Source organism: Nilaparvata lugens, chromosome 1, assembly GCF_014356525.2.
Source record: "Nilaparvata lugens isolate BPH chromosome 1, ASM1435652v1, whole genome shotgun sequence".
In the NCBI taxonomy this organism is placed as follows: domain Eukaryota; kingdom Metazoa; phylum Arthropoda; class Insecta; order Hemiptera; family Delphacidae; genus Nilaparvata; species Nilaparvata lugens.
The window spans coordinates 81,372,316-81,398,254 of NC_052504.1; the positions used below are offsets into that span (position 1 = coordinate 81,372,316).

The 25,939-nt window shown below is 31.6% G+C and overlaps 1 protein-coding gene across 8 annotated transcripts in view; it reads right to left on the bottom strand.

Moving 5' to 3' along the window:
* Positions 1-304: 304 nt before the first annotated feature.
* Positions 305-25,939, bottom strand: part of LOC111048059 (rho GTPase-activating protein 12) — a 41,505-nt gene continuing 15,870 nt past the window's right edge. Inside the window, exons 1-12 of one of the 8 annotated variants that reach the window (XM_039444782.1) lie at positions 23,440-23,694; positions 19,098-20,836; positions 15,989-16,104; positions 14,570-14,636; positions 13,529-13,672; positions 13,053-13,247; positions 11,216-11,330; positions 10,019-10,153; positions 8,097-8,266; positions 7,576-7,714; positions 6,947-7,052; positions 1,530-5,693 (exon numbers count right to left, since the gene is read on the bottom strand). In XM_039444782.1, the coding sequence (XP_039300716.1) occupies positions 5,519-5,693; positions 6,947-7,052; positions 7,576-7,714; positions 8,097-8,266; positions 10,019-10,153; positions 11,216-11,330; positions 13,053-13,247; positions 13,529-13,672; positions 14,570-14,636; positions 15,989-16,104; positions 19,098-20,798 (3,063 nt within the window). In that variant the 5' untranslated portion in view covers positions 20,799-20,836; positions 23,440-23,694 and the 3' untranslated portion in view covers positions 1,530-5,518. Of the gene's footprint in view, positions 5,694-6,946; positions 7,053-7,575; positions 7,715-8,096; positions 8,267-10,018; positions 10,154-11,215; positions 11,331-13,052; positions 13,248-13,528; positions 13,673-14,569; positions 14,637-15,988; positions 16,105-19,097; positions 20,873-23,341; positions 23,695-25,939 lie in introns of those variants that run through there. The other 7 variants (XM_039444788.1, XM_039444770.1, XM_039444794.1 and 4 more) reach the window with 7 other exon arrangements.

The following is a 25,939-nucleotide window of genomic DNA, read 5'->3' on the forward strand; positions in this document are numbered from 1 at the left end:
TTTAGATGCTGGCTTTGATAACCAGAGGCAGAGACCCAGGTTCGAATCCCGGCCCGGGCCAATCCCGTGTTTCGGATGGTCACGTTATCCTTCGGTTCCGGCTGCCTAAAAAGCAGTCGTCAAGTCATGTCAGAGGCTCTGAAATTGATCAGGTGCAACCTGAAAATTCTGACCGGACCTGAGCCAGACAGGTCATTCGGAATTATTATTATCATCAGTGAACGAATCAAAAACTTATAATCAGAAGATTTCTTATATCCATTAGCAAATAAGAAGCAAACTAGTCAAAAAATTAGTACAAAGCTGCCAGTTTCAATTATTCTTTATTCATGCTTCCACAATAACGAAATACATTAACCATTCTTTTCATTTCAATTGAAACTAAATGTTTCATTCACATAATAAATAACAATAATAGACTATATCTATATCATAGTTCATTTGAATAACCAAATATACTATGGGCTATGGTTACAATATTTTTATATAATCAATAAAATTCTCATTGTGCAAATATAATAAAAACAAGTTGTAAAACATTCAAAATAACATTTTCAATGTAATATATGTGATAAATAACATTTGTTAGAGCATTTCATCATTCAGCATACTATATACATATCATAATACAGGAATATACATTATTTCAAATGTTACAAGCAGTGTATATATCATCTAAAAGGCATTTTTAGTGGTTAAAAATATTGATGATCTAACAAAATATAATACAGTGTGAATACATGTGAACAAGTTTCATTTGGTGTTCAATTGGTGAATGAGACTATTTTTGTATCAAGCTGAGAACTTGTTTAAGTTTTGCAATAACGTTTTACAAAGTGCAAAACATCAACACGGATAGAAAGTTTTGGTAGTCATTTTGCAATGTATTCTTTTGGATGAATGTTTATGAAAATGGGACCAACTTCATACGTGGAAAATTAAAAAAAAGTTTAGTGAAATGTTTTTATGATCATAGGTAAATGATCACGATTAGTAAATTCTATGGTGTTCATTGAACAAACAAGCAATTTGAGAATGAGGATTCAAATGATGGAACATCATAAATTTGAAGACTTGTTAGGAAGGGGATGAAATTTATACTTATTAGGCTACATTTGAAACAAGGCTCAAAAACTCTAATTTTAATCAATAAGTTATTGCTCTCATTGCATTTTTTATAAAACACAAGTTACAATAATTCAAAGGCCACCCAGTAAATTAATAATAGAAACCATTCCTGATTAAAACAGACTGACACTCAACAGTTTTTTGTTATGGTTTCAATGTACATTACATTTTCCGTTGAAACATATTCTACTCCTTCATTTTCATTGCTAGAGACCCATAGCCATAATTTTTTATGATATGTAGTACTGATTTATATCAATTGAGGGTTGAAATTACAGTATTTTCATTTAAATTTAAAATTTTCAACTTTAAGTCCAACACAGCAGTAGCTAGTTATAACATTGACTTTGTACTAATTTTACTCCTTATAACTAAGATGTTATTGGAAAATAGGATGAATATTTAGGAATAGTGAAAATTCTTGAATCTTTCTATTGAATTTGAAATTTGATCTTTCTAAGTGCAATGATAATCTGAATAATCCAGAATTCTAGAATAATAAAATCACCGAAATCTGCTCATTTACGAAGGAAGGCAAAATTGAAATTGAACTACGATTATGTATAATATATTTTATTCTATTAAAAGCAAGTTCCATTCCTACAAATTGAAAGCACTATACATTTTTCATTTCGTTCTCGTTAATTTTCAAACTCGTTATCTTGATATGCTGTACAGAGTGAGTGGAATGGGTAGCCTTTTCTCCCTCACACTCTTTCTCTCCAAATCAATGTTTGCTCATGTTTGAAAGTGCTCAGAATGTGAATGAAAATATAAGAACATAAGTAAGTTACGGTCGAGAAAATTTTGTATTACATCTGATAATTCGAGAATGAGATGTAGAAAGGACAAACTTGAATCCCAAGTCTTTATTTTAATGATAAAGCTGTTACACTTCTTACCAGAGAATAATGATTTTTACAAAACAATTGATATTGCTTTCCATCCTTTCTGACACAGATTGAGCGGTGATAACACAATTTAACATCCAAAACAGGGAATTAGATAATGGAATGATTGTAAAAAAAATCAGTACTAATCTCTATAAAAATGCATGCCTATAACAATAAACACAACGAATCAATATATAACCATAGAGGAAAGATAGCATGAGCTCATGCTATAAAAGCGTATGCTTTTTTTCTCTACGATATATCGTAGTTTGAATGACCTAATGATATAACATGATATGGAAGACCGAACGTTGTAGAAGGATCAATGCTCTTCAGTTACAATAAATTATGTGATAGTTAATCTATTTAATGGAACATCTTCGATAACCGAGCAAGTATATTTTCACTAACAATAGAAAACTACTTATACAATACATTTACAAGTTAAAATTCTTTGTATATGATTCTACTACATAGCATGCAAGTTTAATACTTATATATCTCTATGAGTGTGCATGATGAAGATTGAGATGACAGTAATGATTATTATACACTAATATTACAATACATAACTGATTTGCTACAATCTAATACAAGCGTGATTGGTAGATTGTTAAAACAATAATGTTACAAAATAAAATTCAACTATATGTACGAAGATTATAAAAAAAAGTTCAAACTTAACATGCACAGTTTGTACCTACAAACCTTATGAATCGTTGTAATATTATTTTAATCTATATTTACAACTACTCTTTCCAATTTATTTTACACAGTATTTCCAATTTCCTAAACAATTCAACAGTAATTTACATTCTATCATGCTCTATCCGAATGGATTAACCTCTATTTTTACATTGCTGATAAAACATTTATATTCTCTAAACAGTAATTGAAACTACTCTAAATATTCTCTCGAGGCTTCTCTGTAATTGAAAATTGTACAACACTCAATACTACGCCAATTCATCATTCTTGATGAAAATAATCATTTAAAAACTTCTATAAAAATACAATCATTTGATATACTTTACAGTAATAATATTGTCATATTTGTAAAGCATGGGACAGAATAATTCATGTTTTCTGAGCAAAGGAAATGAATATTATTTGTGAATATATAGTTTTAATTGAGACAAATTATTGATGAGAAATTTGACAACCAATCATATTTAAATCAGTATTCGTTTTTTGTATTTTGACTTATATATTATGTAATTATTATAGAATTACATATAAAATATAACAATGTTGTGATGTTGAAATAAATGCAATAAGAAGTAGTAGACCCGAAACGTTAATATTGTTTGAATTTTCATGGATTTAGAATAAGATGAAAAAAACATTTTTAGATGTATGGAGTTGGTTTGATGTGAATAAGAATATAATTGATTATAGATGTGAATAGATTGGGAAATGTAAATGGGAATGTATTGAACTCAACATAAAAACAAAACCAAATCTTTACTTGGAATAATTTTTGTGATGAACACCACTTTAGTTTGTGAGACAAGGTGAGTATTATTCTAGTTGTCAAAAATGGTACCCTTTATGCTCAGTGATGCGATGATAACAATCAAACAAGCAGAACGAAGCAATAAATTACAAAGGATTTAACGGAATCAGTACCGTACCTTATTTCCAAACTATTCACTTATCACTTTGTTATAGATATAGGAATTACTTACATGTGGATAAATATTTAAATATTTTCCGATTGATATTTATTAATAAGTGACATGAATTTGAATAAGAATAAAAAGATTTTGCTATATTTCATTAGAATAGTCAAGTAAAAAATCTAGAGGAAAGTGGATGAAGAAGATCCTAAGATAATTTAAAAAAGCATTTTTGAATTTCAGTGAGAAAAAATCAAGTTCGCCAATATGAATAATAAGGCCAATTATTTAGTTTTGAATAGAAGCAAAGAGTAATTGACTTTCCAAAAGTTATAAGAAGTGGAAAATGAAGGCTTGGTTTGTGCTCATATGAAAAATTGGTATTGCATAGTTTAATTTTGTACTTTGAGTGAATAATTTTTAGAAAAGCATTCAAGATGTAATATACGTGAACAATATTAACTTTGTAGCACAATCAAAGTCATTTTTCTATAGAATATTAATCAATAATATAAAATCACGCATGTGAGTAGTTTAATACTACTTAATATCACAATAAGGCATATATCATTCCACGACAATTTTCTGTATTGAATCCATTTCAACTCTCTCTATGATTGTGTGAAAGTTGTTAATAAAATAATAGGTTTAGATTACTACTAATGTTGTACTTTAGAATAGTTATATATACACATTTAAAAAATTCAACAATATTGAATTTCATAATTTTTCCGATATGGGTATCACTTGAGAATATTATCATAACAAACTCATTTACCATATCATATACCAATCATTTTATAAATGACATGTTCATAAATAGAATAAATACTAAGAGTAAACAGAGATTAGAATATTTATTGCAAACTATTCAATTCATAATTGGGAAAAATCATTTTACACTCACAAAAGTCATCGAATAAACTTTCTAAATTCAACATCCTTTTCGTAGATAACGAATTCAACATCAGCTAAGTTTGCAACATCGAAACTAGACAGTTCTGGAAGAATATAACAATAACTATATAGTTATTTTTCATATTAAAATAGTTTCCTGCTGAAATGTTAACTGCATTTGATACCAGGAAACTATTCATAACAGGATTAGTGGTTGAACATTTAAATAGTTTCAAAGATAAACATAACAAAATTGAAATATTTTAATCACATAACACAACATATCAGTGTCGTTTGACTTGAATATAACAGGGGAAAAGAAGATTTATAACCCTCTTCGATTATCATTTGCCAAAACAAATAATATTAATTGGTAAAATTGAATTTGAAGCTTTCTGTACAAGCTGATGTATCAACAAAACAACATTACTCTCCCAAATAGTTCTTTCATGATTTATGTACCAGTAAATAAATAAATTAGATGTCAATGTAGTTTAACTTGTATATTGTGTTATGAGACGAGAATATTATCATCTCCATTCTTTACGATTTTTCTTCAATTCTATACGATTTATATTTTCCATCATAATTTGACAGAGTTGTTATGAGACGAGAATTATTATTTTCATTCTTTACGATTTATCTTTGATTCTTAACGATATATCTTTTCCATCATAATTTGTCAGAAAATCTTGATTAATAAGTGGGATATTAGAAATTTTTGTAAGTGGATTCTAGTTACAAACACGTCCAACCAACAAAAACGTTTGGAGAAACAGTTGTAACTACTTGTTAACCACGAAAATTTCAAGAGCATAGTTTGGGGAAAAGTAATAATAGTAGCTAGTTGGAGCTCAGCAGTGGAGTTGATGATGCAAACAATTTTTGGCCTATCAGGTGACTAGAAATGTGGTGGAGATGTTGACGGGGGAATGTAGTCGAAGAGTGAAGAGCAGAGCGAGACAAAATGATGCTTCAGATTCACCTGGCGAAGATGCTTTCGAATTCCATGAGCAGACACTCGATGACGAGGTTCTGTTGCATCAGGTCGAACGCCATGTTCAGAGACTCCTGCTCGGGGCGCATCAGTGTCGGCCCGAACACTATTGCCAGGTTCGGTATGTGCATTCTGTTGAACTCTTGATAGTTTGTCACCCTACAAAAATAACACGTCAACATATTCAGATTCGAATTGACTCTTCAAAAATTATTGAACCTAATAAAGGTGTGCTCACAGAGAGCGGCCAGGCGTTCCGAGTTATGCAAACCAAGTTCTTTTTTTGGACAAGATGGCGGCGGTCTAATAAAAAAGTTCTAGATTGGATTTCTCAATTGGAGAAAAACTAATATACAATCAGACAGAGAGCTAGTATCTATAGTGTCAGAATCAATTTAATTAATAATAATATAATAAGTGTGTTTCTCAAGTACTAATTATTATACTCCTAATATAATATAATAATAATTTTTATTTTCTAATGAATAAATTCAAAATTACAACATACGATAATACCAAAGTTACAATACAATTAATTAATAAGTTTTCTACAATGAAAAAAGGCTTGTTGGCACAGCCAATAGAGAAAATTATTGAATTGATTTCTCAATTGAAGAAAAATAATACACTATCAGGCAGAAATCTAGTATCTGTAGCTTCGGAATCAATTTGATAAGTGTGTTTCTCTCGTACTAATTGAATAACAAACTTCAGTTTTCAAGAACACGTAACTCGAAACGCCTGACCACTTTCTTTGAGCATACAACCTAAAGATAAAAATGCTAGGTTAGAACTTTTGCTCATTAGTCTCTAGACTAGATAGTAATAACAAAGGAAAATAGAGATAGAAGGTTTGACACAGGCGTTAAAAAGTTGAGGTGATTCAGGAAAACTACAGAGGTTGATGTTGATAATTATAAAAGAAAATAAAATTTTGTAAATTGATTTTTAAAAATTAGAATATAACAGATAAAAACTGAGTACAGCAATTGGGATAAAATAAAAATAACATTATTTGGTACTCTTGTGTATTTCACTAGGGAATAAAATATTTCAACTCAGGAGAGCAATTTTCAATAGCCTTATATCGAAACAGTGAATATAGCACGTGGAATACCTTTGGCTAGAAATGTTTCTGTTTTACATTTGAGTAAGAATTTGTGGTAAAAGATTGCTTATGTAATAAATTTCATGTTATCAAGGTTTTGCAATACGATTTACTTTTATGATATAGTTCTCTATAATCTTGGGTTTGGATTTATCTTATAGGATGAAAATCATGAAATTGATCGGCGAACTGAATGCCACTAAAGGATGTTTCCTGTCCCAAAAGGGAAGGAAGAGTTATGAAGACCCTATTTTTATATTATGGTATTTACATTAAAAATAATAATATAAAAAACCCAACTTACCGGCGTAAATGCTCAAGAAGAAATTTCAGAGTATCAAAGTTTGTGCTTGGTAGATTTTTCAATATATCTTTGAAAGATGATATCTTTGCGCTGCGAACATGATTGGCTGAAAAATTAGAATATAAATGAAAAAGGATAGCTTGAACAAATGATCATAAAAATTAGAGTTACCTATGAAGCTGAAAAACAATTATTATTATCAGCAATGACGTATTTTTGATAATGATTTTCTGAAAAAAATGAATACAAATGAAAAAGGATAACTTGAATAAATTATCACAAAAATAGAATGACTTATGATACTGAAAAACAATTATCATCATTAGCACTCACGTATTTTCAATAATGAAGATTTACTAAAAGTACGACTTATTTGTATTGAATAGAATGATAATTTAATTTCAACCATAATTTTCTACAAGAGTTTCATGGATAAATTTTCACCGAAATATAAAATTCTAAATTTAGAAAATTTGAATGACTCGATTCAAGTATGTTCATCCTAATGGTGATGAGAAAACCATCTACGTTTACATTCAAATTTACTATAACTAGAATATTCAACAAGATGATGATGAACATATTGAACAGCGAAATAAAATTCATTTGTTATAGAAATTAATACTTACTACTAGCTTTGATAGCTTTGTTGAAATACTGAGTTGGAATCAATGGGGTTTTCAATTCGCGGAAATAAAGTTTCAAAGCTCCTGTGAGGACATGCACGTCTTCTTCTTGATCTAATACGGCCCAGTTATGTTGGTCCACCTGAAATAAAAACATTGAAAATAAGTTTGTGACTGACAAATATGTAATTATTATTAGGTAACACCATAATCTGTAAGCTGGTATCCCCAGAGTCTACCATTCTAGTGAGGAACCATTAAGCTCATAATTTTTCTTTTCTGGCTATTGCATTGTTTGATCTATTCGATAAATAAATGATAATTACATTACGGCTGTGACGCCACAATCTTATTAGATTCTCATCAACTAATAATACCTTATTATCTTTGAAAATTTTTGACAATAAAAGCAAAGAAATGAATTTGAGGAAGAGCTTAGAAAACTAAGAGCAAAAAATATGTTCTGGGACATGAATTGTTTTTGAAGAACAAGTGAAAACTAGGTACATTGCAGATTGCATTACCTGCAGTCGTATCTTCTGCACCTGCGACAGATTGCCAGAAGCTCGATACAAGCCATCAGTCTTCATATTCTCTTCGGTTTTCTCTATACACTCTATACAATGACGCACAAAGTATGGAACGCGAGGATTCTCGTTTCCACAATCCAAATAACAGCCAAACACTGGTTCATCTGTAAACATTTCATAATAGATAGTCAATTAGTAAAGATACAAAATTAAACTAAAGTGAAATGAATATTCAGGTTTTGCGAGATAAAAGTACAACATTTATTTTCTGAATTCTGAGTCTTTACTAGTCATGAACGACGGTAAAACCGAACAGTATTTTTAAATCCTTCCAAAACTAAAATGTAGGTTTTTGAACTCTTTAATCATACACAGATTAAATTTTACAAGATTTGACATGAGTATTAATCTCTAATCAAGAAATTCAGGAATAATGTGGGAGGAGTTACCCTATTGCTTATTCACATTTTGAAACAATTTCTGGGAATTGTAAATGTGAAAAAAGAAAGAACATGACTCTACTTTATTGAAAATAGTTTCCTTATTCTCTCAGTACCTACTTTGTTTCATTAATTAGATCATTATAACTTATTTTTCAATTGAACCATAAATATTCTTTCTTCGAAAAGTTTTTCTTATCTAACTATCATGATGGAAACATTTTTATAAGTATTTACCGCAGGAATCTGTTGTAGTTTTAATTATGGTTGCTGACATTATTTTTTTTTCTTTAAATAGTTCTCATAAAATTAATCTGGTACGGATTTAAAATCAACTCTATCTTCAACAGTTAGAAAGCAACTAAAGAATTACAAAAAATACTCAGTTGAAAAGATAGCTTTATCGAAGCGCCTTTAAATACAACAAAAGCCACATTTTTATTGAAAAAGAGACTGAAATTGGAATGCTCAAGCTGTCGAATATCGATACGTAGATTTAGAGAGTCACATAATACAAGTTGAGCAGTAACATTGAAAGCATAACATAATAACAGCGAAAGAGAACATTAGAACAACAAGAGTTCCATTTATAATTAGATCCAAGGTATTTTTATTTCTTGAAAATTAAATTAAAGTTTTTCGCAACCATTCATTTTTAAAAAGTAAAGTTAAGTTATGTATTCTGTAACTCCGGCCAACATTGAAAAGTGTTTTATTGATTTCTTAACAAAATATCAAATTCTCAATAAAATTTCAAGATTTCAACAACAAGTAGTTTTTGAAAATTGAATATGGGTTGCATTTTTAATTGAATAACTCTACAGACGAAGACTGATATTTCAACGCTTATTTTTGACTAGAATAATATATAAATTACTCAATACCATCTATAGTTAAATCAGTTCAACTGGCAGTTGACATGCAGTGTAGATTAACACAATGATTTGTATGAAGAGTTACATATAGATAATGTATATTAGATACCCAGTTAGTACTTCATTGTTAGGAATGAGGACGTGGAGAGCTCATCTTTGTCAGATAAATCATTTTCAGTTATCTCTACTATATAACGTATAGTTCAAAACTTTATAACCAGTGAAAGTTTCATAAAAGTGTGCAAATGCTTTAATGCTTCATTTGATAGCCAAGTATCATGCGTGCTTCACAAACACTATCTGACTGCCAATTAATTACCTCTATTTATTTCCCAAAACATATCATTCTGATACAATTTTCTCAACTGATACAGATTTAGAGTTTATTGAGCACTAAGATTCTTCAATTTATCTAAGAAAAGGTATGACAGCATTTCATCTATCACAATAAAAACAATATGCTGCACTAGCTATTCTCATTTTGAATGAGAGAAATACAAAACAATGATAAAGTTTTTCATTGTACTATTTTATGTGAAGGTTTTCTAAATATTTCATCACTTTTGATAATTGAATAAAGGATAAAGTGGAGTTGCTATACCTTTATAGATACCCTTCTTTTCTAGAGCCTCGACTGTAGGCCTCCGTTGAAAAAACTTCCTTAACTTGGCCTTTATTTTAGTCTGTCTCTCAGCTGATGTCAGCGACAGATCCTCTATACTCCCCTCTTTTTTCACTAAAAATAAAACACAAGAAAACGAGGGGAATGATGTGTTGTTAAGAAGCGTGTTCTAAATTATTTGTTCTAATCAATTAAATTATGGTATCCTACCAGCGTAATTGATTTTCTAAATAGAGTAGAATAAAAAAATATTTTAACAACATCAGTAACACAGAATACCGAGCCTCATAATATAATCAGGCAGCTGGGAAATGTGAATTCTTTTCAACTTGACTTTATCCACAGTAGTATGGATTTACCATAATGAGTTATCAAGAATTTTTTTTCGAATTTGAACCAATATGTATTTACATTTCATACAGACTATTCTACGGCCTAAATTATGAATACTATCTAATTAGATTTATCAATACTACTTATATTTTACTATAATTTGATGTTCGAATTTCCTTTCAAGAAATAATTTGGAAACATTTGTAGGCGTACATATTATCAAAAGAGGGTCTCAATATCATTATCACGGTCCAACAGCATCAACAAATGTATATTTTTATTTTTTATATGTTTTCCAAATAGATAGCGGGTCGTTATATAACCTCTTTCAACTTGAAATTAGTTTTTATAAAGAGTATTTTCTCCTCGCCACAATAGTTATACTTATTGTGACTTCTAGTAGCTTTATAGTCGCTGAAGAGCCGAAAATTTCTATCCTGAAGCTCTAAGCTCATCAGCGACTCAATTGGTAGAAATCGATTCAATATCGTGGTTTTTGACAATTTCTTAGTATTTTTCTTTAATAAAAATCGATTAGCAAAAAGGATATGGAGTTTATTCATCAAACTTTTTCAACAAAATATTACAGGAAAAATATTAAGTGGATTGAAAAAATACATACTGGTTCAATCTTTGCCGAGGCATTCTATGATTAACAATATTAATGTGCTCAATTTATGACAAATTCAGAGAGCTTGAAAGATGAGGTTGAAAGTGAAAGTAATGCAGACATGACAGACAATTTGTACATTCCAATGGCAAGTGATGATGGTGGTTATTAGTTGACAACACAGAACACATAACAAGAAGCATGTGAACAATATAGGTGTACAATCAACTCACTCTTCACAGACTTGGATCTGCCGATGCGCGACTTCTTGCCTTCATCCGCGTCGTCATCCTTCGAATGCTCTTTGCTCATCTTCGGAATTCTCATGCATCTATCCACTTGACATGGCTGTCGACAAAAAAAGGTAATAAATTACTATGTATAGAAAAGAAGCTGTAAAAATTGTTTTCTGAGTTTTAAGCTTTAATATTTATTTTTATTAATTGAATATTTTATCAAATAAGTTACGTATTTTTTGAAAATTACTTTTCGGGCAAATGAAATGATTGATTTTGATATTCCTACTGCATAAGATATTGCGTTTGTATATTGATGGCAAAAATCAATTTGAATAGAAGTTTTATAATGTAAATGTAGAAAAATATGAATTTGGGACATTGCTTCAAATATACATTCAACTATCATCTTCTTCTTCTTTACCTTCTTTATATAATAAGAGAGAGTAGGGTTGTGTTTGTTCGCATCAAAACATGTCAAATTGTGGATTGCATACCGGAAAAACGGGAATGATTTAGATTTCCAAGATTTCATAGATTCTAAAAATATCAATCTCGTGCACCTCGAAGCCCAAATTTCAATTTTTCTTCTAGATTTTTCAGAATTAATGTTCAAATCTCATTGATGGGACATGAAATTTCATACGGCATACATTGTTGTAAAATGTGTTTGTAGAAAGGAAGCTCTTAGAGAAGTTGAGATACACTTGTAGTAATATGTGTTTCGATACAGGCAGCTCATGTTTCGATACACGAGTTTTGATACAAATGCTGGCAGCCTATGTATCAATGATACTGATAAGATGTTACACGACAATATACATAACACAGGCCAAAGCAACTGGCCTATACACGTACGGGATAGGAAATTCACGAATGACGCATCATTACGTCTGAACCACTGGGCTGATAAACTTCAAATTTTTCTTATACATTCTTTATTTACCGAGGATGGTTATATGCCTATTCTCAATTCTTCAAGATTTCAGTAGGTCAAGTTTTCATTTGGACCCTTGCGGAGCAGGGGTTACCTGATGAATAATTTCAAATCTATGATTAAATGTGTAACCAAGGAGAATAGAGTTAATCTATAATATAATAAATGGAAGAACTGGCTTATACACGTACGGGATGGGAAATTCACGAATGACGCATCATCACGTCTGAACTACTGACCTAATTAACTTGAAATTTTGCAAACAGATTCTGAATTTACCGGGGATGGTTATAGGCCTATTTTCATTCAATATTTCAGTACGTCAAGTTTTCACCTTGTCAAATTTTCAATTGATCTCTTGCGGGCGGAGCACGGGTTACCTGCTGCTAGTCTATCATAAGAATAATAGATCCTTGCGTGTTTCTTGAGTCTAACAAGTAAGTTTCTTATCGTTGTTGGATGCCAACGTGAATGAATGAAAAATGTATCTTCAATCTTGATTCTACATAACAATTACTCATCATAATTGAATAGATAAATTTTATTAGCAGTTGGAACTAATTAAATAATATAGGCTATATCATTAACAGAATATTTCATATCAAGTAAAACTAATCATTAATTAACAATTTAATTTTTTTATTGTAAGTCATAAAAAATAAAACTAGAATATTCAAATTTCTTATCAATAATTATTTTCCTAGTATTGCTATGAGATTATTCAAAGAAGCACATTCCTCCTCATAATATTATTAAGATAGCAAAAATAAGAATGTTGATACTTGAATATTGCGGAGACTGTATTAATAACGATTTGCATTAGAATATACTGATTCACAAATTCAAATTGGAAAGTGTAATGAATAGATCTGGAAACATTGGATGGAGAATAATTACCAGATTACTAATAGCCGACTGAATCGCCTCGAGCCATTCGTCAGCGCCATTGCTGCTGTCACATTGAATGAGGATCTGCATCGCCAGAACTGGACTTATAATGAATACATTTTTTCTGTTGCTAAATTTATCACCGCGATCAATGTGCATGCCGCTCAAGTCGATGCACATTTCAGGCTTCAATGTTGCGCTTTTCTGAAACAAAAAATAATTCATGTGATATTAGAGGATAGCTGGAACAATTTTGAGGTTAAAGAAGGTTAAAACTCAATTTTCACAAGAAAAAAAACATTTTCAAAATTATCTTTACCATTATAAATGTCCAAAATTGCTTCAAATTGTAATTTATCACATAAAAACAATCCAAACATAGAATTTCGTGAAAATTTTCAAAAAACGTTTAGCTATTTTACTAAGCTGGTTACTAAGGTAAACTGAATTATAAATTATACATAAATAGTATGGAGACGACTTACCATAGCTGAGAATGATTTGTGATCTTTGAAGAACATCAGATAAAGATCGTTCAAAACCACGTAACAGGAAGACCAATTTTTGCGAAGACGCTTTCCATTTTCAGTTATCTTAGTTCTGTTCAATGTTCCCTCTCGTAGAATGCGCTGAAATTTGAGAAACGCACGAAATACTATAGATACACAAGAAAAATCAATCATAAACAAAAAATTATGTGAGAATGATTAAGTATTAGTTGTATTAGCTGAAGTTCCCAAAGTGAATGGAGAGCACAAATAGCACAAAGTATTGCTATAATAAGTAATACTGATTGTTCATAATACTGTAGTTGAACTTCAATCTACTACAATAGTATGAGTTGAGACTATTCCTTTGTTAGTTAGGCTCAAGTAGTTGATTTTAGTTTTTTTACACAAGGTGAGAAGACATTCGCATGCTAATTCATGATATATGGTGATTTAAAAAACTATTTCCTAATAGATACCATCCAAGTATCTCAAAAATGCCGTGTGACCTAGCTGGCTCAATTCGCACCTGATCAATTTCATGGCCTCTAACATGAATGCTTTTAGGCAGCCGGGACCGACACCTAAACGTGACCATACAAATCACGGGAGTAGCTAGAGAAAATATCTGGTCTCGCCGAGATTCATCACGGGACATCAGGTTTACAAAGACAGCGTCTAAACTACTCGACTGGGGCCACTCCAATCATGAACAAAAAATTATATTATTAGATGACAATCTTGAAAATGAACTAAAGTATACTATTCATAACGAACTGTTGAAAAAAATCACATGAGGAAGTAAAAATAATTGAGATAAATAAACTTGAGGTACATAGATGTGAAAGCCCCATGTTTCACTCATCAAGTCAGTTTACACTGGCGTGGGATATGCGAATTTTTTTCTTTATTAGGCGGAGTTAGACCTGAGAGTCCTCTCTACCACTCAAACTTAAGATCTGAAGAGTAATTTTAGAATTACTCATTTCAGTTAGTAATCAGCATGTAACCGTTTTATTAATTTCAATTTCAACTCACCAGGACACCATGCTCCAGGTTAGGCCAGTTCTTTGGTTTTGGTTGAGGTGCAGGGACATCCTCTTTCCTGAACAAACAATACAATAATTACTTCTTCCATTCCTTCAGATAAAAAATTAAATATTTTTGTACACGAAGCTAGAGAAACTTGTATACAAATTTATATTTCACTTTATTTGCTGGTATTGAATAAAACCTGATTTGATTTGAATATAATATTATGGGCTGTGAATATTTAATATGGGCTGCATTCTCATCAGTCATACTATTCTACTGTCATCATCATCATCATCGTCATGGATTTATCTTTCAAGCCTGTTCCGGCGTCCATCTCTTCCTCGGTCTACCAATACTTCTTCTGCCTATTGGCTTGTGGAGTAGGGCATTCAATGGGAAACGGTCTTCAGGCATTCTAAGGACATGAACTGACCACTTATTTTTATATGTTTTTATCAAATCAACACTGGTTGAACATCACATTCTCTTCTTATATTTTCATTTCGAATTCGATCCTCTCTTGTGTATCTTGTGCATCCTTTGACTTGTCTAAGGAATCGCATCTCTGCTGACTGTATTGATGATGAGCTTATGCATGTGTGGCAGCAACGCGTTGACAAGGGCATTTCTCTTACCCGCAGCTATATAATTCTACTGTGTAAACTGGAATAGGACAAATAAGCTTCGGCAATTGATAGAAGTGGATAAAACTTTACAATAACTTTTAGAGAAAATATTTTCGTATGGAGGTTGAGATAAATGTAGCTCCAAATACTATTTCTATTAATTTTAGTTTGAAACAAGAAAATGAAGCTATACTAGTTTTATCAATGCTACAATGCTATACAAGATTTGACAGGTAGGCTACATGATTGGGGAAAATCGAATCATATGATCGAAATAATCACTTTGCTTAATAGACTTAGAGAAGTGTGATTATTGATTTATTCAACAGATTATATTTCTCTATACAACTCTAACATTTTCTTGTGAAAGGGATATAACAATACAGGGCATGCAATGTCCATCTCAATGGAATTTTGAGTTTGTTGGTTGAATTGTGACAGTAACCTTGATTTCAATGAATAAATTAATGAATGAATAGTCGAATGAATTGAAGTCAATGACTTTCAAGTGATATATGCAGCTTTACATTCACATGAATGAAGTCAGTTATTGTTAAGCTACATACTTGTCAAGTTATCAATTCTATGCAAAATTGATGTTAATTCTCATTTAAATTTGTTATTTCCAAATTTTGATGTTAATTCTCATTTAAATTTGTTATTTCCAAATTTTGAATTAAGTACAATACTTATAAATTTTGAATAAGTACAAATCTTTAAATAGTATAATGATAAACACAAGTGGGATAATTGATTTCGCCGTAAAAAGTATGAACATAAAACATTGATGACTCACCTATCATCACAGATCATAGATTTCGATTTGGAGACTCGATTGTAATTTCTTTCAGCGGGAACATCAGGTGGTTTTGGTTGCGTACTGGCGCTTGTTAGACTCTGCAACAAAGAAAACTGATGTTTCATAAGAATACTCAATTATAACTTATTACTTCAGAAATTATATTATAGAAAATAACAATTCTATAAGAGTTTTTTGACAAGTCGACGAATAGAATTAGCACTATCCCAGCGATACAATGTGTGCACAACGATACTACCAAATATTATTCTAGACAAGTGCTTCTTAATTTTATTGACTTGTGACTATGCATAGTTTATTATACTTTGTTCATATTCATCATACTTTTTCGTAACTCATAAACTGTTGAATCGTTTTTCAAGACATGTTCCTTCAGTTTACAATCAAGATTTCTAGTTATATTAGCTACAGACCAGGTGATTGTTTCATGTAGATAAAGAAATCCTGTAAAACATTCACAACTGAATAAATGCAGAAACTATGGAATTTTACGTCGTTTTAAGCAATAAGCAGTGTCTGGGCATTTTATGATCAACTATACGAGTATCAATCTTTTATACGATCAATCAATCAATCAATCAATCAATCTCTTTATTCAAAACATACATCAAAATATACATGAATGCGTCTTTCTTTATTATTTTCAAAATAATAAAATAAATACAAGTAAAAAAGCAAAATACATCAACAATAGGTAGTCTAAATACATAATGAGTTGGCACTATAAACTTCTTCATAACTGTATAATTCTAGTTCCACGATATACTTTTTCAGTTTGTTTTTAAACCTTGTAATATCTTTTTCATGATTAATCTTAGTAGGAAGGTAAGTGATGAATTTGATGCCCATATAGGTCGGGCTTTGTTTGTACTTCTCTTTACTATGTTCTTTGATAATAAAGTTGTTCCTATTTCTTGTATTATAGTCATGCACACTGGCCCGCTTGGGGAATTTGTCTTCATTACGATTTATAGGACAATATTAAAGGAGACATCAAATGGACGAACACAGACTTAGCATATTCAAATGAAAAATATTGTAAATTTTTGGGTCATCAAGCTATAGAAGATTGGTTGGAAACGCTGTTTCTTCGATATCAATTTAACTTGATGATATCAGCTCAATATTCAATCATAGTTTCTAGAAGAAGTAAAGCATTGATAACAGAATAAACTGGAATTTGATTTGGTTCAAATGTCTAGTACTTTGTGTCAGCATATACTTTTTTAATTTTTCATACAGGTTCTTTAGATCTTGTAACAGTATACAATTCATTCACAACTTGTAATTGAGATCATGACGTAGTTTGGTGCAATGAATGAAAAACTAACATACCGTTCAAGGTCTATTCACGAAATGCTTTTTTCAGTCTTCATATCGTGTTTCAAAGATACTGTAATTGCTCAGGTAAAAGTATTAGTGCATTGGACAAAGTACCGTCATGTTATGTGATATGAATGATATAATTTGAAGAGACCTATTTCTAAATTTAAATTCATTTTCAACTATGACGGGATATTGTTATTTGCCTAATAAGATTGTACGAGTTGGTAAACATACTACATTATTCATTGTTAAACATAAAATGCAAACTTACTGATGATAGATACAATAGGTTATTTGGCTGTAACACAAATATTTTTGGAATATCTCAAATAGATTAGCAGCAAATTAGAATAGAATCTATCTACTTTTCATTTGATCAAATATAAGTCTACTTTTAAAGCACGCGAGCTCTAAGGCTAGGCGCACACCAGTTAGTCAAGACAAGACATGATCAGACACGTTTAGTCATAATATTTCACATCCTAGTATACTATTAAACGAGCAATTTCTGTATTTTTATATCTGGTTATTTATCTGGTTATCCTATTATATTAAGCGAGCAATTTCTGTAATTATATGTCTGGTTATTTTTATATCTGGTTATTTTTATAAATGGTTATTTTATATCTGGTTATTTATGTTTAACGGATCTCAAAAACGGCTCTAACGATTCTCACGAAATTTGGAACATAGTAGGTTTATGATATAAAACTTCGATTGCAATAGGTCTCATCCTTGGAAAAACTCGCTGAACGACATGAAAAGGATAATTCATCCTTGGCTGAAACAGCTGTGGATAGTAAAAAAGTGAGTGAGCGAGTATATGAAAAATCAAAATATCGCATCCGCGAAATTCATAAGATGACATATAGCCAGCTGTGAAATATAAACACGATCATTTTAGAGAATTGTGTTCTGTTTATCAATAAATAAAAATAACAAGCGAAGCTCGGTGCCCCGATATTAGTTGCTTATGACGCAACTCACACTGATTAGTCATTGCAATTAGACATGTCTTCATAAGCAACTATGTGAAGTATTGTGACTAAACGTGTCTTATCATGTCTTGTCTTGACAAACTTGTGTGCGCCCAGCCTAACAGTATTTAAGCTCTGTTAGAGCTTCAATATTAACGCGAGCTCTAACATTATCTAATCTCTGTTAGAGCTTCAATATTAACTCACGCGCAAGTTAAAGTTTATCGTTGGTACTTGGTTTAATGAAAATAGAACTTCGAAAATAGTTTAAAAGAAATGAGATTCAGGTAGATGAATAATTTGAATACGTTTGGTTGCAAGATTCAAATTGAAAAACTTCGTATTTCAAAGTAATATTTTTCAACCTCCAAATATTTTTTGATGTACCAAGATAGACTGGCTAATCAAAGTGCTATTTCTGATTCTACTTAATATCTTCATAGTGTGAGACTATGAGACTATTGTAATGATGAATTCAATAATAATTATTCTTACTTAATATGAGAAGACACATATTTCCATTGAATAATTGAAAGTTGAGTAAACTTTATGACATCATTTACCTGAATCAAAGGCCAGTAATGTAGAAGTAATGTTATAATCAATTTCATGTGGAAAATAATAGGGAGAGTACAGCTTTCTTAGTGAAGAGGTTTCATATAAAAGTATAAAATCACTTTTGATTTCTTTAGTAAACAAAATTTAGAGGGATTAATGCTATATTATATAGTAGCTGACGAATTTATTTAAATACAGAATGTTGAATATTGAAATTTATCTACCTTTTCTTCCATTACTTGTCTGGAATCTTCATCTACTTCATACAAAGTTCCAAGGAAAATGCCTTTAATCCACTCTTCGACGTCACTTCCAAATAGCTGGCCTATATCCAATGAGTCCAGACTGGAAACACTGTCATCTTTCTTCCTACGTTTGGGAATGTTATTGTTGTTTTCAAAATTGTCCTCGTAGACAAACGAATCCGACAACACGATTCCACTAGACTCGTCATGAGCACCAGATGCATCAACTGTTTGTTCCAGATTTTGCAGTTCTTGTTTGTCATCACCATTTTCAGAATCACTATCGATATTTTTAGAAGCATTCGCAGTGACTTCCTGAACAACAATTGTCGGGTTTTCGGAGGGATTTGATTCATCAAGATTAGGAGATGACGTGTTTTCTACTTCTACTTGTGACGCTACGTGGGCGATATTGGATAGCGACGGTACTTCCGAGCTGATGTTGTCGTAAGTGGAATGTGTTGGACTGTAGCAATGACTCTTGAAGGTAGCAAAAGAAGCGTCCGAATGGAAACTAGCACTTCTGGACAACGAAGACAAACTACTGGAGAAATCAGATACCATTCCAACACTACTAGGCGACGGCAGGTTCGATAGTCTCTGCTCTACGTCCAAATACAGCTGATAGAATTCAGAATCAGTGATACTGAGATTGGGGAGACTTCTCGAGTTATTTGCAAGCAGTGAACTTGGTCTGGGAGTGTTGAGTTCATACGAGTCTCTAAACAGCAGACCCTTCACCCCCTGCTCCAATTTATTGCCCAGCCACGATTTTCGTTTGGAGTTTTTCGGCAGCTTCTTCCTCTTTGGACGGCGTATTTCATTGACTAGTAACAACTGATTGGCTGACTTGTGCCTACTTTCCTCTCCAGGAGGAGACTCGCATATCGATGAACGATTTGACGAATTTTCAGACCTATCAGAATTTCTACAGCTCCTCGAATTGATAATAAAATACTGATCAATCTCTTTACAAAACTCTGCAAAAGTAGCTGGTAGTTCAGAATTAACTGCTTTGAATTCATCGAACGTGTTTATTTTATCTTGTAACGTTTTAATTGAAGTCTCAATGGCGTCGAGTGAGCTCATTTCTTTGGAATAGTCGCGAAGGATGTTTGAGTGGTTGAGAAGCAGTGAGTCATGTACCTCAGAGTTTGGACATTTTACGAGAAGTTCCACCGGGGAAGGACTCCTGCCTTTCTTCTTGTACTTGTAACTACTTTTCGACTTTTTATCGGACTTTTTTTTAAACAATGATTTCTTGTTGGCATGCCGAGCTTCAGGGCACAATGCAGAGGTGGTGGCTGTGTCAGACATTGGAGGGCCGATTTCCAGATTTTGACTGGTGTCCGGTTTGCACAGTACCTGTACGAATTCTAGAGCATTGTTTCTCAGCATATGAAAAATGGATGTGCCCGCTTGCCTTTCTATTCGGCTATCGGAATTCGAGTACAAAGGATTCGGCTTCCACGCTGTGTGCTGAACATCAATAACCGCTCCATCGTCAACATCATTCACCAATAACAGCTCAGGTGGTTTCACAGTGTACAATTGACTCAGTACAGAAAAGGTGCTGCTAATTTTTCTAACAATAGAACACACATCGTCTGTTTCTAAAGGCAAGTCATCCGGTTTTGAACTTGCTACATCACTATCACTCACACTGGCACGATTGTCCATGATATGCGATTAAATACATTAATAAATCTGTTGATGTTCTTTAAAAAATATTTAAAAATCACTTTCTATCCTTGCTATAAAATGGAAATTACAACCGAAAAAATCATTAGATATATTTTGATACTGAAGTATTAAAAATCTGAGTTAATAGTTTCATTAAAAATGTTGAGATAAGATTTCTCAACATTTAAAATTTGGGGTTTAAACAAACAGAATAAGAGGAACCATAATTCAGTTCAATTGGAGTCAATCACAGTGTCAATTGGTGTTTCATCGTACGCAAACTCTGTAATCTTTCAATATTTATAATTCGGTGTTTGAATAATTGAAATAAGAAAAAGCAAAATTTAGTTCAATTGAAATAAATTACGAGATGATTATTATCAATCAATTATGATTATTAGTCTTTCAAAGTAAGCAACCTCTGTGAGCTCACAAACAATGACTATAGTGAGGTCCACATTATAATGGCAGTGTAGTTCGATTGACAATACTGTTGCTGTCCTTTTCTATCATACAACAAAACAGATAGCACTATCGCTCTCTCGCTTTGCAATGTTGTCTATTTGTCAGAATATTTTATATTTACTTTTGACAGTGACTGTACAAAACTAAACAAACCAATAAACCATATTCTCAGCCGCCATTTTCTTTCTTCATTCTATCAAAATACCTGAGTACGGTACACAAGTCGTATAATTGATTTAAAATGTATTTTTGAAACAATGAAATAATTTTTAAACATTACCGTATGAGAAACACAAATTAAAATACCTGAAATGACATTTTAAAAGTTGATAACTAACCATCCTAGACTTCATCCATGCTTTCAGTTAGCCTACCCGTATAGGTTAGACCTACTCGTACCGGTATAAATAATATTGAAAAGTTATTTCAGAATTAATCCATTGAAATTACTTATTTTTAAATAGGATTTCTATTATTTTTAAAGGAAATTGGTATAGAATACCTACCAAATAACTCAATTTCTGTTGTTTTAAAATTCAGATTGTTGTATCACAGCTTTTTAAATTAGCCGCCATTTCAGGTTTCTATAGAAATAAAAATCTGATCTCAGTCATGAAAGCAAATTTTTGAATCAAATTATAAAAAATATATTTTCTTGATTAATTTGACATTAAATTGATTATTTTATCAAGGAAATGATAATTATTATTAGATTAAATCTAATGCGATGAATTGAGTAACAGCTGTGTACAGTCAGTGGCAAAATAGAGAGACTTGGCAACGTTTTTCTCCTATCTTTCTTCACTGCCATTATAACGTGGACCTCACTATAGGTCACAAGGCTCACACTGAATTCTGCATCTTCAATTTTCAATCTAGTTTCCTTGAATAAGCTGATATGATATGATTCATAGTTGAGTATGATATGTGTATGTGTATGTGTCAATGTATGAATTAATAAATAAATAAATGATTGGCGCAAAGAATATAATGAATCCTGATTGAGAAAGTAATGTTTTGGTAATAAATACAGTTTTCAAATTATTAATCATTAGATTGAAATCATGTTAGATGATTTTTTTCTAACGAAACAGAACGCTACAATGTTAGTAAATATATATACAACAAATTCTAGAAGCCTTTATTGAGGATAAAATAACTAAAACCAAATAAAGATTAATAAAATCGTGGGTAAAACAAAACTATTATTTTAAAATTGAGAACTGAGTTGGATAAATCACCAATTTTGGCAATATTAATTATTTATTATTGTGTAAAAATTATAAAAACTCGACAATTACTATATTATTTTTCTGTGCATTTATATTTTGTTTAGCCTATCAAGTACTTTGGTTATTGATAAAATTCAACATCAATAGATTATCATCCATCAAAGAGTTGTCTCATTTGTGCTGCTGTTATTAGATTTAAAAAATGTATATCTTATTTTTAGAACTCGTGGCTGGAGCTCAAGGCTTCTTTTTCCAGTCATGCCAAAAACTATTGTATTTTATTGATTATTTTTATTAGTAAAAATATTTCTTGTATTTGGCAAATATCAAGTGAATCACGCATATTCGGAGGATGTTCGAAAAACACATTTTACCTAATATTACAGGAATAGTTAAAACACTGATATAGTGATTATTATCAATTATCTTGTCATTTTTAAGAATAAGAAATAATATTTCTAATATAAAATATAATATTGATTGTGAAGTTGCAAGGATTATTCAAACTATGGCATGATAGCTGTATTAGTTTGGTACAATTTTTATATTGAGATTTTCTTTCTCACATTTTTATATTTACATTCACATTTGTTTATATTTTGAACTTTATTCAATATCCTAGACGAAATTTGTTAGAAACACAATAATTATTTACGGGAAAGTGCTATCTGCCTATTGTATAGATTATTCAATTTAAACTCAGTTAAGATTGTATTCCCAACAAATTAGTTTTCCTTGAAAAAATTATATTTCATTAAATTATTCTAATATTTATTGAATCTGATTAGATTTTTAAAGCAAGGTATATCCAATAATATTCCATAGAATCGTAGCACTATTCACAATTAGAACACCGAACTGACACAAACTGTGTCATCACAACACAGTTGTTTCGAAGATGATAACACTATCTCTGTAGTGGAAACTACATCAAACAACACCTGAGCAAAGCCGACCGCCGAAAAGCGAACGGAAACCGCACACAGGGAAACTACGAGCCGGTGGCAAAAACACTGGACGTGACGAAAAACTGAAACTTGGCCGCAAGAAAGATTGTGGTCAGTTTGTCGGAGCCGATGATAAGACAGAGAGCAAGGAGAAGGGAGGAGAATCGATGGGTGGGGATTAGAAAGAGAGAGAAAGAGAGAGAGAGAGAGAGAGAGAGAGTGAGAGTGGGTGGAAGTAATGAAGTAGACAGAATGACAGTAGCGGCTACAGACGCCGGCTTTCATCAACATTTGGAGAATTATTATGTGAGATGAGATGAGACTGTTAGTTAAAAGACAAAGACAGATGCCGGCTGTGAGAAAGGAACGTCAAGAGGTCGTCAACTAACACAGAAATGCGCCAACTGCCGTTGCAGAGTGAGAGAGAGTGAAAGGGACGAGCTTTTAGGGCAGATAGATGCCTGTGAAACACTTGCCTCTCGGCTCGGGCCGATTAAACTCGATGAAGGGTCCATTCGAGGACAGAAGAGTGGTCTGTTGTCATTGACACTACACCCACTGTTTTGCCACGAAGGGCACGTGAAACAAGTCCCTAATCTAGATTGGGGGCGGAACACTACAGCTCAAACTCGGTTTGGACGAAATATTTCTCAAAAATCGTCATGATAGAAGGATTGCGAGATGTAGACTGTTGTTCATAGATACTGTTATACTGTAAATCATAAATACTGTTGTTCAATATCAATCATAATCACCACGTTTTTAATAGGATTGATAGAATATGAATCAGAATTGAACTTTTGATTTAGGTGGAAGAACAGACCATCAGACAGCGTAATATGAAGTTTCGATTGGAAAGGTTTTTTATTTGATAAAGGAAGGAAATAGCCACACTGCAAGAAGTGATACAGTTTATATACGTTGAAATGTACAAATTATTTCCACTGAGACAACTAAAAACGTTTATAATGTTTATTAATTCTTCAGTGTTTATTAATGTACAATTTAAAAAAGTATTTTTTACAATCTAATAAAATGAAAACGAAGTAACTTTTTCCACTACAATTTTACCAAGATTGAAATTTGGAAACTTTCAAAAAGGTTTTTCGAAAATTTCAAGTTGGACGAAAAGTTGTTTAGAACAATTTTTCAATTCCAGGAGTGTATTTCCGTTTATATCAGTATTGAATGGAAGATGTCATTTTAAGCAGTATTCAAATATGAACATTCCTCATATTCTATTTAGCTAACAATTGCAACTCAACGAAGTTATTCAAAGTTATGTATTCCTATTGCATATTACTATTCAGCTTCACCCTACATAAGTAACTGGAGACTAATATGTACACGCACAGATTCATTATACCAATATCATGCAACAATGAATCTACTGTATTACAAAACTGCGAAAAATAATGAGCTTATTCCAGTCATCAAATTTAATACAACTATTCATTACCCAAGCAATGAATACAATGCTGAAAATATTCCCATACAAAGCCTAGCCATTCATAAGCTTTGGCTAGATTACATGTTGAAATACAAAATTGGACTAATGATGATCCACATCTCGACTGAAGAAGTTATCCAAGAGGGGAAGAGGTTACGTACACTCATTAATAATGATTAAGAAGCGCCACGCAGCTGCCGAAGGGAGACAGCCGTGGAAGGGAGACAACAAATTATGAGCCTAACCGACAAAACTAAACCAAATTGGCCACATTGCTAATTATTGGCGTAAGTTCTGCCAATATCAAGACAACGAGATTGAACAATGGATTGAAACCCTCTGCACTATTAAAATTTCATACACGGCCGTTTATTTAAGAGAGAATCTTTTTCATCATCGAACATTCAAAAGTTTTGAGGTTGTTGATCAATGATCAAACCTTGATTGGCGTTTGTGAAAAGGGTCTCTAGAGATACAGAATCTGCTAACAGTCAATAAATAATTTATAATTCGGTTAATTTCGTTTTGAAACACGGAGTTTTTCTAAGATCGCTGAAATGCTTCAATCAATGTGAGAGTACTTTATAAGTAATGAGCATTTTACAACCTTAATCTCTTTCAAGTGTTTTGATGTACGTCGAAGCGTGAGAAAAGGATCTACCAATGTAGTCAATATTATATATCCTATTTATTATCATTTAAAGGTACAGAATAAAATATTTAGTATCATTGAAAGAATGAGAATATTTCATAATTTTTTGAATTAAATATGTTTGTTATAAGCATCTATAGAAAACAGCAGTATTTTACTACTTTCAGTATTGTAAAATACTTCAATAAGTTTACCTTATCTCAATTATTCAACAAAAATATAGCAGTATATTTGGAGTAGGCTATACAAGTGAGAGCTCCAACTTTGACAGGTTCATTTGATCTTGAATAATTATTATGGATGTTAGATAATATTATTAAGTATGGAATAGTTAACAATTTTCATCATTTTTTTATAATATTTGAAGAGGAAATCAAGCTATTCAGTACAGG